Source organism: Loxodonta africana, chromosome 11 (genome assembly GCF_030014295.1).
Source record: "Loxodonta africana isolate mLoxAfr1 chromosome 11, mLoxAfr1.hap2, whole genome shotgun sequence".
Classification (NCBI taxonomy): domain Eukaryota; kingdom Metazoa; phylum Chordata; class Mammalia; order Proboscidea; family Elephantidae; genus Loxodonta; species Loxodonta africana.
Window position 1 is genome coordinate 89256954 of NC_087352.1, and position 19142 is coordinate 89276095.

Sequence of the window (19142 nt, forward strand, 5' to 3'; positions counted from 1 at the left end):
ATTAGATACTTGATTTGCTGGAAGCAGTTATTAATTCTGAAGTTATTATAAAGCTAACCTTATTTTAAACTGAAGACTCTTATCATTTTAGTCAAAACTCTTTTATAATAGTCGATTCAAGTCAAGTTTAGAAAACAAGAATGTAATTTAGTCCTGTTTTATGAAACTTCTTTAATATTCCAGCTAAAACAGTACTGAATACGTTTTGTTTTGTCACCAACCAGGTAGCTAGCAGTGAATTTTGAACACTAGAAAAACCCCAAATTTTAACCCTTTTTTCCCTTAACACTCTATGAGTATAATATTATAGCTAATTTGTATTAAGATACACACACACACACACACACACGTATACATGCAGAAGCTTCAATGTGATTTTTGTTGAGGCGTTCTTCCAGTGTTTTTGGATTTTCTGTAGTATAGTCCAGTGGTCAATTACTTTATTTAGCTCTATCTGTACAAATAAGTAATCTTGAATTAAATAAACATCTATATAAACTGTTTGTACTCTACTGTCATACACTTGATTATGTTCTCTGGTTTTTCCTTGTATTCGTATGTTTCATGTCCCAAAGTATTTTCCAAATTCTTTTTTTAAAGTAGAAATTGTACTCTGTTCTTAACTATCATCTTATTGAGTAATACAGTGCTGTTCAGTAAGTGATTATTGAGTGAATGGGCAAAGGCACGGTCACTGTTAGTAAAGAATCAGCAAATCTTTTTGGCAAAAAAAAAAAAAAAAAACTTAAGTAAACACTTCACGTATTGATCAGCCTCATTGTAATATGTAAGTATTAATTTTGGATATACTGATAGGAAATAAAAAGCATCTGAAATCCAAACATACTTTTGTTTACCATTTCATTTCATACTTTATTGCAGAAGTATAGCTAAATTAAACATTTTTAATAGCCATAAACGTATAGCTATACTTTTAATATACTAACTCCTCTTTCATAATTACCTAAAGCAGCAGTATAATATACAAAAGGACCTTGAAAGAAAAAAAAAAGGACAAAAGAAACATTAATGGATATATGAGGTGGTGTCATTATATTTCTCCTGCTGCATTCAGAGAATCTTATATTACTAATTTTGTAGAAGGCTAAACATCAACTCCAGTGATATAGCATATTACATTTAGAGGCAGGTCTTTGAACTGATTCTTCCAGATTCAGTCATGGCCAACAAGACGAAACCAGAACAGACTGAAATTATTAAAATTATTAAAATTTGGGTGAACTGGAACGATAACAGGGATGTGAAAAATTACGGTGAAAGCCCTTCTAAAAACCTCATCTCCCTCTTAGAAAACAAGGGCAATATACACATTGTATAGCAACCAGATCTCTTGCCCGTCAGATTTTGAGCCGGGTTGGAAACAAGTGACTCACTCAGAGATGGAGGCTGACCACACTGCTTTGAATGTGTGTCACTCACCTGGGCCCTGTCAATAATCCAATCTCAGCATCAGGCTTCTGAAAGAGCTCACTATGCCTCTTCCAAGTCTCCCATTCTGAGGCTTCAACCGTAATTTTTCCTGCTCTGGTTCACCCAAATTGTAAAAATACAGGTCTATTCCAGTTTCACCTTGTAGCCATGACTGAACCAGTTTGAACCAGTTCAAAGCCCTGTTAGAGGTCAAACACTGTGATCTTCTGGCTAATTCAGGTTCCACTGACATCACTATATGATTTTATTTACATAATTTAATACTGAATTTCAAACCAAATTTCTGAAACACTTAAATAATGGAATTCAGCTGCCCTACATCTGCAATTTGTTATTTGTTAAATAGAACCTTTCCTCTATAAATCTGCTACATAGCCCCTGTGAGCTCATGACATTATCTCATGATAATTTGAATCTCCATTTGATCTGGGTAATTTTCCAAGGAAAACATAGAAAGTGACATATTTCTAGCTGTTTCTGATAGTGAACCATTAATATGTTTAACGGTACTTAAAATACTCTTCTGTTATTCAGTGTCAGTTGGTATTGTAGTGTGTTAGAGGCACACTGTAACTATTTGATTTTTTTGAGAGAGCTCTACTGGTTAATCAAGGTGGTAGCAGTGGTCCTGGTGATGGTAGAAGTAGAGGGTAGTGGTAGTTGTAACAGTGGATATAGTGAGAGCGGCACCAGCACCTTTTGCATAACATTTTACGTACATGACTTATTTTGACCTGTTTAATGATCTTATAAAACATCTAAGGAAAACCTGTTAAAAAAAACCCAGTAAAACGGTTTTTTTTTTTTTTTTCAGGTTTTCCTTGCTCCCTAAAGCTTGCATTTATATATAAATTCTAACGTTACAGTGAACTTAAAGGACAGTAACCACTCCTTTGCCCATTCACAAGGATTAGAGTCCCAAAAAGATTAGGCAGCTATCACCAGACCTCTGGCTTTGTTTTTTCAACCACTTAGGCAAAAACTCTTAACTTTTTGACACAGAAAGGCAGTATCATGGGGCAGCAGGGAGGGGGTGTTGTATATGCCTATAGAGGTCAATACAGTTCCTTATCCCCAATTCCTAAACCCCAAAAAGCTCTGAAAACTGATACGTTTTTAGTACTTTGTTTGGTGGTAAACTCTGTCATAACTTGCTCTCATGGCCAAAAACCTGACCTAAACTAATGAGACTATTTATAGTTTTTGTTTTCCTACTTGGTGTGAATATTCATATGTTTTGCTGCAGGAACATCAGTATATATCATTATAAGGTACTGTTTCGGACACAGCTTATTTAATATATGTGTCATTTCTGTAATATGCATCTAAAATTAAAAAATTATGGAACTGTACCTAATTTTCTAAAAATAGAGCCAGTATGATACTGAACATAAGATAGGCATGCGGTATTTGTTAGTGTTTGTTTTGTGGTATTAAAGGGTTTCTTCTTGTTAAACTTTTTTTCCTCCCAGGTACTTATCTTCAGCAAATCCTAATGATAACAGAACTAGTTCCAATGTGGATAAAAATTTGGTAGGTATTTTCCATTTTGTTTTATTTTGGTTTGTGAATAATGTATTTGTATGTGTGGTATTGTATAAACATGTTTTGCTTGTGAATGTGTAGCTAGTGAAATTAAATTTTTATGACAGTTTCACCTGCTGTGCCCTCACCAGTCTGACTTCTTTCCTGAACATCAAATGAATTAATATATGTGGAGGCAGTTAGTAAATTCTGAATTGCTACACAAGTTGACAGTAGTAGCCTTTTTGGAATTAGGGGTTTGTGATAAATCAATGTATCAGTAAGCGTCTTTGACAGGAAAACAGATGACATGTTCAAAAAATTTAACTGAAAAGAATTTAATGAATTCTGTTAACGTTGTGAGCAGGGTTGAGGGGACCAAGAATTAACAGTGAGAAGCCATTGTCCCTAGGCTGAAGGGATAAGGAGAGAAAAATCTTGTTACCACACCTCAGAGGAAGCCTGGAATGTGGAAGAGGACCTGTGATTATAGAACATAGCCACTGCCAGAACCGCAGTGGGGGGTGTGGGGTAGCTAATACCTCGTTTCCCCCAGCTTCTGATTTCCTGCTGGTATCTCGTATGGTTGGATCTTTAACCGACCTTAAAATATAGGGCAACAGAACCCAGGTAATGCATTCAGTAGATTTCAAGGCAAAGAAGGGCAGAGAATGGATCTTTAATGCTGGAGGGGGAAGGGAGAGAAGGGTAAATGAGAATAACTACTACAGTCAGCATCATCTAATTTGTCCACTGAAAAGTAAATTACTGTAAAAAGTAAATATCAGAGAAATGAGCCTTTCTATTCGTATGGTTTATGTTCATGAAACAGATTTTTTTTTTTAATCTTCTTACATTTGAGAAGGGATTTTTTGGCTCAGAAATCTTTAAAATTAGAGCACCTTTGCCCTAGGGAAGTTAAGAATAGGACCTGCTGTAACCTAGCTCTCACACATTACTTAAAAAAATATTCAAAGGAATCGTATTTTTTCTGGGCTGATGTTGTTTAATGGATCTGTCAGTGTCTGCTACCTTCTTTATCTTTTGCTCTGGTAAAATCACAGGAGAAGAAGAAAACATGTAGATGTCTACTCAGTTTCTCTTAATCTGATAATAAGTACAAAAATCAACTAATTTTATTTTCAACTCTTCCTTGGAAGTCTACTAGCAGAGATCTTAGTGAACAACTGTGCACTTGCCAAATGGGTAGTTTTCAGCCCGTATCTTATTTTGCTTCTTTACTACATTTGACGCTGACAGCGCCCTCCTACTTGGACCTTCAAAATTTTATAACTCATGTTCCTATTATTTCCTTCTTTTCCCCCCGCTTCTTTGAACTTTCAGTTGTCTTTGCAAGATCTCTTTCTGCCAACTTAAATATTAAATGTTCCCCAAGCTTCTGATCCTGACTCTCTGCTCATTTTCTGTAGGTAATCTCTCTTTTTTTTTTAATCTCTTGCATGTCTGGCTTGCTCCTCTCAACTCCAAACCTGAATCTCTCTCTGAGTACTAGACTTTTCTTCCTGATCTCTCAGACATCTCCAGCTAGGCTAAAGTTAACTCAGTTCTCTCTACGACCTCTCCCAGTTTTTCCTTTTGTGTCACCTGTCTTTTGTAATGGTACAGTGTCTTTTCTTTCTTATTTCTAAGTTACTAGGTTCTAAATTCTGCCCTTAAATTGATATGTATATCCACCTCCCCCTCCTCCTCCTCATTGCTACAGCTGATGACTTACCTCAGACCCACATTCTCTCTTGCCTGAACTGTTTCAACAGCTTATTAACTGGTTGCCCTGTCTAGAATTTCTCTGCACCAATCCTTTCACCTTATTATTGGAGTGATGCTTCTGAAATGCCAGTATTATGTCATTTCCCTGCTTAAAATGCTTACAAGTTAATGTCCCCAACTTCTGTTTTTACTTACAAAGATCTTGGTCCTGCTCTCCTTTTCAGACTTGATGTCAGTCAGTCTCCCTGTTACATTTTGTGCTCTGCCTGTACTTGATTTCTCCTAATTTCCCAAATATGTCGTATTTTCCTCTGCCTCTCAACTTTTGGACTCATTGTTCTTTTTGGGTGAAATGCCTTCCTTGTACCACTTTCTCTGCTTGGTAAATTTCTCTAGTCTTTGAGGTCTCACCTCAAACATTTCGTCTTCCTGACAATTAGAAGTGACCTCTTCTCTCCTTCAGAACACTGTATATATAATTTTATTTTCACAAAGCACATTGTAAGGTAACATTTTGTATATATGTCTTTGTGTCATTATAGGTTTTTACCCACTCACCTGCACTGTTTCCTTCATGAGAAGAGGAACTAAATCTATTTAATTTTTGTATTACTAATGACATATAGTAGCTGTTAAGAAAATGGTTGTTGAATTATTAATAGGAAATCTAAGACAAAAACAAAAAGGAGATAGGATTAAACTAAATAATTCTCCCCTAAAGAGGTGTGCAAAATGATGACATAAACTTGGCTGTTTTTAAATTCTTTATGAATATTTTCAGTAGAATGAGTTTTTATTTTTATTTAAAGCAGGAAAGTTTGCAGAAAACAATCTACAAGTTGGAAGAACAACTACATAATGAAATGCAATTAAAAGATGAAATGGAGCAGAAGTGCAGGTGAGATTAAATTTAATCCTATGTTTTTCAGATTAAAAGTTGTATAGCAAATGCTATTTTAAAGCTTGCCTCTGTAAACACTCAAGAGTAGCCTGAAGTAAGACGAGGATATAAATGTCGCTACTGATATACAGCCCTGAAGAGTGTGTTGGCCAGAGTATTATTTTTGTTGGCATTAGTTACAGATGTGTTTTTCCCAGAATATTTAAAGCGCTGATTTACTTAGCACCTGATTCATTTCTTTCCTCTCCCATGTTAACTAGCTGATTGAAATGGTAACTTAGTTTACATTAAATGCAGTGTTTTCTAAGATATAAAATATTGGAGATTAAAAGTCACTAAATTTTTATGTAATCATTCTAATTTACATTATGATTCTCTAGATAAATAACTCAGAATTTTTTTTCCTGTGGGTCTGGTACAAATAAGAGCATATATATTTATGAAATTATAGAATGATCAACATTATTTTAAATATTCTACCTTAATGCTAGGTTATTAGTTAAACAATAACTCTTTATAATTATTTATGTGTTTGCTGGATATTGTTAAATAAATGAAATACAAAAGTAACACAAAGATTAAGTATTCAACAAATGGAATTGGAAAAAACTGTCAGTTTTGTGACTGGGGAGGAAGAGGAAACAAGTAAAATTCTCATTTTATATAATTTCTGATATATTAAAGAGGTAAGTATATAATATAAACTTTTAAAAAAGCACTTGAAGTGCTTGTAGGCAAATAATAGGTCCCAGACTTTGGAAGAACTATATAAATGTAAGATATAGAAGTGATAGAAAAATGAATAGATATTATTGTACAAATGTTGAAAAGTTTCTACATCTAAAAAATATTATAAACAAAATCAAAAGGCAAATGACAAACTGGTGGTAGTAGTGGTGGTGGGGAGTCATTTTGAGAAAAAGATAAGAAAAGCCAAAGTGGCCTATCATTATATGAAATGGAATTAAAATGAGACTTTCTAAAATTCTGTATTGAACTGGTGAATAGTTTTTTTAAAATAAAAACTTAGTGCTGGGGATTGCAGAATAATATTAATTGCTTTTTTTCTTGTGAGAGTTCAAATAATTGATACATCCTTTCCAAAAAGGCATATCTCATGTGTCTACTAGAGCTTTTTTGTGTCCTTTATCCCACTAAAAATTTAGCTGTCTATTTTTTAAGGGTTGACATTCCTTGTCCTCCTTGCAGCCTCTTCCCCAGGCAGGGATTGAAAGAAATTGGTTGAACTAAGTTGGCGAGCTAGAAACAAACTTTGTCAAAAGTCTCCCTGTGCCCCCTCTGCCAGCACATATAGATTGAGTCAGGACTGCTTCTAGTCAAATTCTCTGCTTTCAAATCACTTTAGCTATATTTATTCATTCAACAAAAATTTCAGTTTATGTGTCAGGTAATGTGCTCGCTGGGCAGTATAAAAAAAATAGTACCAGATAAAACAAGGCATAATCCCTGTCTACATGGAGCTTGTAATTTAGCTGGGAAGACAAGTAATTATAAATAAGTGTGATGTGTATTATGATGGAGAGAGAATAAAGTGATACAAGAATACAGAAAGAGATGCCTATATTATTGTCAGAGAACAGAGAGTCAACTGGAAATAGTAGGGGAAGAGTAGGAGAAAGTGTTAGGGTCCAGGAAATGGGTATCTAAAAGGCCCTGAGGTTAGAGAGTTTAGACTGGTCAGTAAGGCACGAGAGAAAGACAAACCTGAAATGAGGCTGGGAAGACAGCCAGGGATCTAGATCTTGGAGTACTTTGTTTTTGACAAGCTAAGAAATTTGGACTTTAACCTAAGGGTGATAGAAAAACACTGAAAGTTGTTAAACTAAAAAGTTTTTTTTTAAAAAAATCAAAAGTTCTTTGAAAAGAACTCTGATGAACCATGGCCTAATCTACCCTGAGACCAGAAGAACTAAGTGATGTCCCAGTACCACTACTGGTTGTTCTGATCAGGGCCACAATAGATGGAACCTGACAGAATAGGAGAAAAATGTGAAAGAGTATCTCAGATTCTTAAAAATCCAGACTCACTGGACTGGTTGAGACTAGGGGACTCCCTGAGACTATTGCCCTGAGATACTGTTTTAAACTTTGAACTGAAATTATCCCCTGAGGCCACATTTTAGCTAAATAACAGGTTGGCTCACAAAATAAAGAATATTACCTGTGACTATTATGTTCTTTTAAAAAATCATTTATATGAGACCAAACAGTCAACAATTGCTGTAAAACAGAGAAGGTAAGGGGGCAGGAAATTACATTACTGGAAACAGCATAACCAAAACAGAAATGATGAGAGTGCTCACTCTTTGTGAAGAATGCTACCGGTGTCACTAAACAATTTGTATAGAAATTATTGATTGGGAACCTAATCTGTGTTGTGTAAACTTCCACCAAAAACACAATAAAATATTGTTTTAAAAAAAAACCTCTGGTTAATTGACAGCACTTGGCATTTATCAGCTAAATGGGAATAAGGGAGGAAGATGAGTCAAAGATGATTCCTGGGTGGTATATTTACTTCAGGGCCCCAGAAGGGAGCAGATTGGTACTGGGGGCTTGGGGTGTGGAACAGAGGGAATATTTAGTTTTAGAAATTCTGAATGAGATATTTGATGAGACATCACGTGGAAATATTGCATATGTAGATCTGAAGCTCAGAATTACCTTTTGAACCAAAAATAGCAAATTATGATGAAGATAATAGTTTCAGTAATCTCAGATTTTTACTTAAGTTGCCAAATGGTACATTTACTGATTTGATTTATATCAACCTTTCCCTTCATTTGCTTAACGGCTAATTTTTGTGTGATAGCAATTATTACATGAGGAAGTTTAGGAATTCTTAACCATGTATCCACAAACCTCCCCAAAAGAGGGTCTGTGAATGGAATTTGAGAAAAATATTTTCTCTAACTTGTAACTGAAGTTTAACATTTCCTTCAGTTTTGAGCATAGGCAACAATTCAGTTACTAGCAGAACCTGTGAATTTTTTTTTTACCACCAATAGAAATCACATTTTATTTTTATATTATAGGTGTTACAGTTATCTCCAAATACCGTTTATGTTCATCACTTCTTTGAAATTATTGCCACTAGATCTTGTGATTTAATGTTTAACAAAGAAGCACATATATTGCTGAATCATACTTTTTTTTTCTTTTTAAGTTTTAGACTGTATTTCAGTATAATTGGCTTATTTTAATCCTATACATTTTATGTTTTTAAAAGTATTATTCTGAGAAAAGGTCATAGAAAATATTGTTCACCAGGCTGCCCAAGGGATCCATGGCACAGAAAAAGGTTAAGAAACCATGGTCAAGTAGAAAAGTAAGAAATGTGGATATTTAACTCCTGGGCAGTAAAAAATAAACATTTCTAATCTGTATTGCTTTTGTTTTTACAGAACTTCAAACATAAAACTAGACAAGATAATGAAAGAATTGGATGAAGAGGTAATTTTTGTTTCTAATCAGAAATTCTCCTTTTTGAGATTTTTCTCCCTCTCAGTTTGTTTCCTAAAAAAGTTACATTTGAACTCTATAGGTTGAAACACAAAATAAAACCAGAGTAAATTATGATGAAGGTCTCACCTTGGGACTGACTGCAGGCTCAAGTAATACAGAATAAATTATATTTTGTTTCTTTTGTGTAGTTTTATCCTAAAACCATGCTGGAATTTGGTACATAAGTTTCAGTTCAGTGCTTGTGAAGAAGGGACCAAGAGCATCAAGAGATAAGAAATGGAACCTGAAATTGTAGCAGAAAGAGACAGATAGGAAAGAGGGAAGAATACGATTTAAAATATTTAAAAAGTACTGACATTGACATCACCTCGTGTGACCAAATGGGAAATATATTGATTTTAGAATTATTAACATTTGTCATGGTCACCTGACAAGAATTTTTTATTATCAGGGAAACACAGCATAAACATTTCATGATTCAGATGTTTGTAAATATATATGTTTTCATTTATCTTAGTCAACTTGTAAAATATGTTTCTATTTTAAGTATAAAGAATTCCCTGCATACACTCTTTTCTTTTAGTGGTAATTTTAGATATGCATATAGTCACCTGGGAAGATTTAGGTAATATTTTACCAACTTGCCCCCTGGTTAATATTAGTTTTAACACTATTTATGTGACAATAAGTGTTTCAGAAACCCTTTTGTATATTCTCCATTTTTAGTTTTTTAAAGCACAAATAAAATTTAAGTGTACAAGGTTTAAGTTAATCAGATTTCCAAATTTGAAGTGGAGGAGATCTTAATTATAAAATTAGAATCGTCCTGGTTCTGGAAAGATGGAGTAAAAGTACTTTTTTTCTATTTCACCTACTATGTACAGCTAAAAACCTTAGACACTGAATATAAAATAAACATAAAAAGATTCTAAAAGGTAAAGAGAAGAAGGCAGACCAGCGGTAGTACTTGTCCAGAGAAATCACACAGGAATGAGTACCCTGGGCTTTCTTTTTCTTGCATATATTCCAGACTAGGTACTGGAGAAGTGGGCAACCTGGAAATGACAACAAGAATAAATAGAAAAAGCCCCAAGAAAAGTCTGCTTTCCTTAGCCAAAGAACCATTAAAGGGGGCAGGTTAGCAAGTCAGAAAGCTTTTACACGATCACCACCCTGTTCTACCGAAACACCACAGAAGAACTGCAGCCCCTCTCCCCCAGCCTTTCCCAGTAAAGACTGTGAGGGTCTCCTGCCTCCACCAGACTGTAACATACTTCAGCCCCTCTAGTCCCTGCTGCTATGGCATCAGAGAAGGCTGAGTAGAGGGACTTTCATCTCCACTGGGTGGTAACAAACCTCCCGCTTTCCCCCAAACATTCAGTGGAGACCATGTGGAAAGCATAGACTTACACTTCCACCCAGCAGTAATGAAGTGCCCCTCCCACTCTGCTGGGGTATAGAGCATTTTCCCCACTGCAGTGTGGAGGATGCACACACACATTATGGTGTCTGTAGAGGTCACTTGGGGAGCCGCAATGACGTACCACTTCTTCCCTCCCCAGCCATGGTATTATAAGTAGAGGCCTAGTGGGGTGTCAGAACTTCCACTCCCGTCCAGTAGTATCAAGGAGTCCATCCCTCTGTACCCCTGGGTGTCAGCAGAGGCCAAGTGGGGAACATGGACTTCTACCTCCACCTGACAGAAATGAGACATCACTAGCCGTTAGGAAATGCAAATTAAAACCACCTTGAGATATCACTATATAACCATTAGAACAAATAAAGTTACAAATAGTGACAATATTAAATGCTAAGTGAGGATGTGGAGAAACTAGATCACTCGTACATCATAAAATGGTACAGCCATTCTTGGAAAAAAGTGTAACCAAAAAAAAACAAAGCATGCAGCCACCATGCGACCTAGCAGCTGTACTCTTGGGCATTTATCCCAGAAAAATGAGGACTTATATAAAGCTGTCAAAAACCTGATACATAGGATATGGTATTGTTTATAGCCATTTTATTTGTAATAGCCCCAAACTTAAAACAACCAAAATGTCCTACAGTAGGTGAATGGTTAAATAAACTTTGGTATATCCATACCGTAGAATACTACTCAGCAACAAAAAGGAATGAACTATCAATACAGTCAACTAAACTTGGATGTGTTTTAAGGGCATGGAGCCCTGGTGGCACACTGGTTAAGAGCACGGCTGCTAAGCTAACCAAAAAGTCTTCTGTTAAATCCACCAGCTACTTCTTGAAAACCCTGTGGGGCAGCTCTACTCTGTCCCGTAGGTTCGCTGAGTCAAAATTAACTCAACAGCAGTGGGTTTGGTTTCGGTTTATGCAGAGTGGGGGGAAAAAAAGCCAATCTCAAAAGATCACATACTGTATAATTCCATTTATATAACATTCTCAAAATGATAAAATTATGGAGATGGAGAACAGATTGTTGGTTGCCAGAGATAGGTATGGTGGGGAAATAAGGATGGGTGTGGCTGTAAAGGAAATCATTGTGGTAATGGAATAGCTCTACATCTTCATTGTAGTGGTTACATGAATCTACACGCTTGATAAAATGACAGAACTATATACATTTTAGATCAATGTCCATTTCCTGATTTTGCTATTGTACTGTTGTTACAATAATATAACTATTGGGGAAAGCTGAGGGAAGCATACATGGGCCTTTTCTGTACTATCTTTCCAGCTTCCTACGAAGCTATAATTATTTCAAAATTAAAAGTTAACAAAAAATAAAATTAGGATAGATAAAATCATAGAATTGGAAAGACCTTAATAGTGTATGTCAAATTTTACTAAATCTGTCTTTTAAAAAAAAAACCAAACCCGTTGCCATTGAGTCATTTCTGACTCACAGTGACCCTATAATCTGTTTTCTGTGCATCCTTAAAAAATGTTTCTGCTTAAAGATGGGAAAGCCCAGAAAAACATGCTCTAAAAAGAGGGTTCTCTGGGTGGAGCCTTAAGATAAAAATGTCCTGGGCAGCTCTAAAGAATACTGATGCCAAAATCACCATTACTGAACATTTTGATCAAGGACCCAATTTAAAAGAGGAAAAATATGGAACAGAATTTGAAATTCATATAGAAATCAGACTTGCTGGACCCACTGAAACTGGGGGAACCCCTAAATCCATTGCCCTGAGGTAATCTTTAAGCCTCGAAGTGAAACTCCCATAAAGTCATCTTTAAACTAAACAGTTTAGCTCAACTTGTAAAGAATGTTCACCTTGAGCGCCTTGCTTTTTTAAAGAATTAATCTATAGGAGACTTCAGGGCACCACTTGCGGTGAAGGATGGAACATCTGCAAAGAAGCTTAATAAAGACACAAGATCTGAATGCCACAGTCAACTAACTTGATCTCATAGACATATACATAATACTCCACCAAACAGCAGCCAAGTATACTTTCTTTTCCAACGCACATGGAACATTCTCCAGAATAGACCATATGTTAGGCCACAAAGCAAGCTTTAACAGAATCCAAAACATCAAAATATTACAAAGCATCTTTTCTGACCATAAAACTATAAAAGTAGAAATCAATAATAGAAAAAGGAAAAAAAAAAATACATGGAAACTGAACAACACCTTGCTCAAAAACTACTGGGATATAGAAGAAATCAAGGATGGAATAAAGAAATTCATATAATCAAATGAGAATAAAAACACATCTTACCAGTGCCTTTGGGACACAGCAAAAGCAGTGCTCAGAGGTCAATTCATAAATGCACATATCCGAAAAGAAGAAAGGGCGAAAATCAAAACATTAGTCCTACAACTCGAACAAATCTGAAAGCAGCAAAAGAAGCCCTCAGGCACCCAGAAGAAGGGAAATAATAAAAATTAGAGCAGAAATAAATGAAATAGAAAAACATTTGAAAGAGTCAACAAGACCAAAAGCTGGTTCTTTGAAAAGATCAACAAAATTGATAAACCATTGGCCAAACTGACAAAAGAAAAACACGAAGGGAGCAAATAACCCAAATAAGAAATGAGATGGGTGAGATCACGACAGACCCACCTGAAATTTCAAAAATCATTAACAGAATACTGTGAAAAATTATAGTCCAACAAATTTGAAAACCTAGAGGAAATGGGCAAATTTCTAGAAACACACTATCTTAACTAACACAAACTGAGGTAGAACAACTAAATAAACCTATAACAAAAGAAGAGATTGAAGAGGTAATAAACTCCCCACAAAAAAAAAAAAGCCCTGGCCCTGACACCTTAACTGGAGAATTCTACCAAACATTCAGAGAAGAGTTAACACCACTACTAAAGGTATTTCAGATCATAGAAAAGGATGGAATACTCCCAACTCATCCTATGAAGCCAGAGTAACCCTAATACCAAAACCAGGTAGAGACAACACACACACACAAAATTACAGACCAATATCCCTCCTGAACATAGATGCAAAAATCCTCAACAGAATTCTAGCCAATAGAAAAAAAAAAAAAAATCATCATGACCAAGTGGGATTCATACCAGGTATGCAAGGATGATTCAACATCAGTGTAATCCGTCACATAAAAGATCACGAGATGATCTTAAAATCCGTGCAAAAGAGGCATATGACAAAGTCCAACACCCATTCCTGATAAAAACTCAGGAAAAAGGAATAGAAGGGAAATTCCTCAAGGTTATAAAGGGCATCTGTACAAAGCCAACAGCCAACATCATTCCTAAATGGAGACAGTCTGAAAGCATCCCCCTTGAGAATGTGAACCAGACGAGGATGCCCTTTATCACCATTCATATTCAACATTGTGCTGGAGGTCCTAGCCAGAGCAATACTGCAAGAAAAAGAAATAAAGGGCATCCAAATTGGTACAAAAGAAGTAAAAGTATTCCTATTTACAGATGATGTGATCTTATACACAGAAAACCCCAAAGAACCCACAAGAAAACTACTGAAACTCATAGAAGATTTCAGCAGAGTATGAGGATATAAGATAAACATATAAAAATCAATTGGATTCCTCTACACCAACAAAGAGAACTTCAAAAAGGAAATCACCAAATTGATACCATTTACAGTAGCTCCCAAGAAGATAAAATACTTAGGAATAAATCTAACGAGAGACATAAAAGACCTGTACAGAGAAAACTACAAGACACTACTGCAAGAAACTAAAAGAGACCTACATAAGTGGAAAAACACACCTTCCTCATGGATAGGAAGACTCAACATTGTGAAAATGTCAGTTCTACCCAAAGCGATTTAAAGATACCATGCGATACCGATCCACATTCCAACAGCATTTCTTAATGAGATGGAGAAACAAATCACCAGCTTCATTTGTAAAGGGAAGAGACCCCAGATAAGTAAAGCATTACTGAAGAAGAACAAAGTGAGAGGCCTCATACTATCTGATTTTAGAACCTATTATACCACCACAGTAGTCAAAACAGCCTGTTACTGGTACAACAACAGATACATAAACCAATGGAACGGAATTGAGAATCCAGACGTAAACCCATCCACTTATGAGCAGCTGATATTTGACAAAGGCCCAAAGTCCGTTAAATGAGGAAGATAGTTTCCTTAACAAATGGTGCTGGCGTAACTGGATATCCATCTGCAAAAAAATGAAACGAAGACTCATACCTCACACACCACATACAAAAACTAACTCAAAATGGATCAGAGACCTAAATATAAAATCTAAAATGATAAAAATCATAGAAGAAAAAATAAGGACAATGCTAGGAGCCCTAATACATGGCATAAACAGAATACAAAACATTACTAACAATGCACAAACACCAGAAGAGAAACTAGATAACTGGGAGCTCCTACAAATCAAACATTTGTGCTTATCCAAAGACTTCACCAAAAGAGTAAAAAGAGAACCTACAGAAAAAAAATTTGGCTACAACATACCAATCAGGGTCTAATCTCTAACATCTACAAGATATTGCAAACCCTCAATAACAAAAAGACAACCCAATTAAAAAATGGTAAAGGATTTGAACAGATACTTTTACCAAAGAAGACATTCAGGTGGCTAATAGATATATGAGGAAATGCTCACGGTCATTAGCAAATCAAAACTGCAGTGAGATACCCGCTCACCCCAATAAGGGTATCACTAGTCCAGAAAACACAAAATAATAAATGTTGGAGAGACTGAATGTTTATTCACTGCTGGTGGCAATGTGAAATAGTACAACCACCTTGGAAAACGATTTGGCGCTTCCTTAAGAAGCTAGGAATAAAAGTACCATACGATCCAGCAGTCCCACTCCTTGCAATATATCCTAGAGAAATAAGAGCCGCCACACGAATAGATATATGCACACCATGTTCGTTGCAGCATTGTTCACGATAGCAGAAAGATGGAAACAACCTATGTGCCAACAGCAGATGAATAGATAAACAAATTATGGTACAAACACACAGTGGACCGCTACACAACAATAAAGAACAATGATGAATCCGTGAAACATCTTACAACACGGATGAATCTGGAAGGCATTATGCTGAGTGAAAATTAGTCACAAAAGGAGAAATATTGTTTAAGACCACTATTTTAAGAACTCAAGAAAAGGTTTAAACACAGAAGAAAACATTCCTTGATGATTACGAGGGAGAGGGGAATTCACTAACTAGGTACTAGATAAGAATCATTTTAGGTGAAGGGAAGGACAGTACACATTACAAGGGAAGCCAGCACAACTCGACTAAACCAAAAGCTAAGAAGTTTCCTGAACACAACCAAATACTTTGAGGGACAGACTAGCAGGGGCTGGGGTCTGGGGACCATGGTTTTGGGGGTACATCTAGGTCAATTGGCATAACGAAGTCTATTAAGAAAATATTCTGCATCCCACTTTGGTGAGTGGTGTCTAGGATCTTAAAAGCTTGTGAGCAGCCACCATCTAAGATACATCGATTGGTCCCAACCCATTTGGAACAGAGGAGAATGAGAAAACACCAAAGACACAAGGAAAATATTAGCCCAAGATACCAAAAAAAAAAAAATCCCAGGGCTGGGGATTTAAAAAAAAAAAGATTTACAGCCTTGGAAACCCTATGGAGCAATTCTACCGTACTCTGCTGTCGCTACGAGTTGGAATTGACACAGTGGCAACAGATTTGGGGTCTTCTGTTTTAATCTTGGAAACCGTGGTGGTGTAGTAGTTAAGAACTACAGCTGCTTATCAAAAAATCGGCAGTTCGAATCCACCAGCTGCTCTTTGGACCCTGTGAGGCAGTTCTACTCTGTCCTATAGGGTTGCTATGAGTTGGAATCAACTCTACAGCAGCGGGTTTTAGCAGGGGGGTTTTAATCTGTACGAGAGCAGATCACCAGGTTTTTTCTCCAGTGGAGCTGCTGGGTTGATTCAGACCGCTGACCTTGCAGTTAGTGGTGGATCATTGAAACACTTGTCACCAGGGCTTCTTGTGTGTATGTGTGTGTGTGTATGTATAAACCAAACCCCGTGCCATCAAATCAATTCCAACTCATAGCAACCCTATATGACAGAGTAGAACTGCCCCATAGAGTTTCCAAGGAGCACCTGGCGGATTTGAACTGGTGACCCTTTGGTTAACAGCCATAGCACTTAACCACTATGCCACCAGCGTTTCCTGTGTGTGTGTGTGTGTGTGTATACATATGTATAAAACAGAATATTATTCAGACATAAAACAAAAGGAGTGAAATTGTGATACGTACTGTAGCATCAGTGAACCTTGAAAATGTTATGCTGAGTGAAATAAACCGGAAACAAAAAGAAAAAATATATATATGAGATCAAATTGACAACAGTAACTCTCAAAGGAGAACTGTTGGGGACAGAGAGTCTAAATTAATGATGGTGAAACAATATGGGTAGAACTCATGAGTATAGTGATAAAATGTGAAGAGTGTAACCAGCTTCACTGAAATGTGCACGTAGAAAATGTTGACTAGGTGTACGTTCTATTATGTATATTTTCACAGAAAAAGAAACATTAAAATCAGGATATACTGATAGTGGTAACTCAGAAACAGAAGATAAATTTTCAAGTTGTTAAAATTTGGATTTTTTTTTTCTTTAACTGTCTCCTCCCCTATAGTTTCTTTTTCTAAAATAAGTATATCATTTATCACTATTTAGCATACATTGATAAGTAGATACAAAGGACATCTTAGAAAAGATAAGTAAGTTGTCGAAACAGGAAGAGAATTAAGGGAGACAGAGGAACCAGCTGACTCACTGCCCATCATGTACCATTTAGTACCATTTGAGCTTTGCATCACTAATTATCACATAATGTAATTATTATCTGATCACTTTAATATTTCATATCTTAAGTTTAGGATTGTAAATAATATAGATGATATAATACAATGCCATGGTATTGAACTAATACAGTGACTTGATTCAAAAAAGTCACTTTTAAAAGTAGATTCATTGTATTTTTTTTTCTATTGTACTTTAGATGAAGGTTTACAGCAAATTAGTTTCTCATTAAACGATTAATGCACATACTGTTTTGTGACATTGATTGCCAACCCCCACGACATGTCAGCACTCTCCCCTTCTCGACCTTGGGTTCCCGGTTACCAGCTTTCGTGTCCCCACCTGCCTTCTTGTGCCCCTGAGCTGGTGTGCCGCTTTAGTCTTGTTTTGTTTTATGGGCCTGTGTAATCTTTGGCTGAAGGGTGAACTTCAGGAGTGACTTCAGTACTGAGTTAAAAGGGTGTCTGGGGGCCATACTCTCGGGGTTTCTCCAGTCTCTATCAGACCGGTAAGTCTGGTCTTACTTGAGATTCTTTGTTTTTTAATCATGGACTAAAAAATCTTTGAAATTTTTACTTATCTAATTCAAATGAGAGAATTTTCATTGTCTTATAAGGCAAGCTAATTCTGTTATTAGAAAGTTGTCATTGTTAGGAGATACTGTCTGATTTTCAAACAAAAAGTTCATATCAAATCTTCATCTTTTAAAAAAATTTTAAAGAACTATTCTCCGAAATAAATGAGGAATATTAATTACAGTGATAAGTTGTCATTATAATTCCAGGGGAGCCAAAGAAGGAATCTAGAATCTACAGTGTCACAGATGGAGAAGGAGAAAATGTTGCTACAGCATAGAATTAATGAGTACCAAAGAAAAGCTGAACAGGAAAATGAGAAGAGAAGGAATGTAGAAAATGAAGGTAAGTTGTTGCTTCTTTCGAAAAACCTTAGAATTTCCAAGTGCCTGTGATATATTTATGAAGCCACAATCTTAATATATCTGACCAAGTAAATACCCAGATCCCAGTATAAATGGTAACATATTGAAGTCAGCAGTAAATAGCATTTTAGCTATAGTAGCAATCCTTAACTTTGTGGGTGTGTTGCAGTCTCCTAAGGAAGCTTTAAAGAATACTAATGCCAAGGTCTCAGAAATTCGAATTTAACTGGTCTAGACATGTGGCCTGGGCATGAGTGTTTTTACAAGCTCCCGGGTGATTCTATCAGGCAGCCACTTTTGAAAACCACTCAGCTAGACTATCATGAACTTTACCAGTAGTGTTAAAAATACATTTAAAAAAGCTTTCTACGCCCCTTGATCCAGTGATTTCACTTCTAGATGTATATACAAAGCAGTCATAGCATTGTTTAAAATGCAAAAATTATAAACATGAATGTAATCAATGATAAAGTAAATTCTGATACATCTGTATGGTAGAATATTATGCAACTTATGAAGGAATAAAGTGTCTCTTTATGTATTGTTATAATTAAGAATCTTCAGCTTAGACCTTTAAGTGACAAAAACAAATTAGAGATCCTTTGTGTTTAAAACAAGAGTGCTTATCTATTTATATATAAGTGCATAAACCTGAAACCAAGCCCGTCGCCATCTAGCCGATTCCAACTCGTAGGGACCCTCTAGGACAAAGCAAGTGCCCTGTAGGGTTTCCAAGGAGCGTCTGGTGGATTAGAACTGCTGACTTTTTCGTTAGCAGCCACCGCATCACCAGGGCTCTGTGTTTTTGTACATTAGCATACAGATGCTGTAGAAACGGTGTG

General features: G+C 36.1%; 1 protein-coding gene across 3 annotated transcripts in view; it reads left to right on the plus strand.

Moving 5' to 3' along the window:
- Positions 1-19142, plus strand: part of ROCK1 (Rho associated coiled-coil containing protein kinase 1) — a 183590-nt gene that overhangs the window by 98073 nt on the left and 66375 nt on the right. For 2 of the 3 annotated variants that reach the window (XM_010586825.3, XM_064294665.1), the window contains 4 exons: positions 2925-2985; positions 5514-5602; positions 9031-9079; positions 18145-18280. In XM_010586825.3, the coding sequence (XP_010585127.2) occupies positions 2925-2985; positions 5514-5602; positions 9031-9079; positions 18145-18280 (335 nt within the window). The remainder of the gene's footprint in view (positions 1-2924; positions 2986-5513; positions 5603-9030; positions 9080-18144; positions 18281-19142) is intronic. The other variant, XM_023543947.2, reaches the window with a different exon arrangement.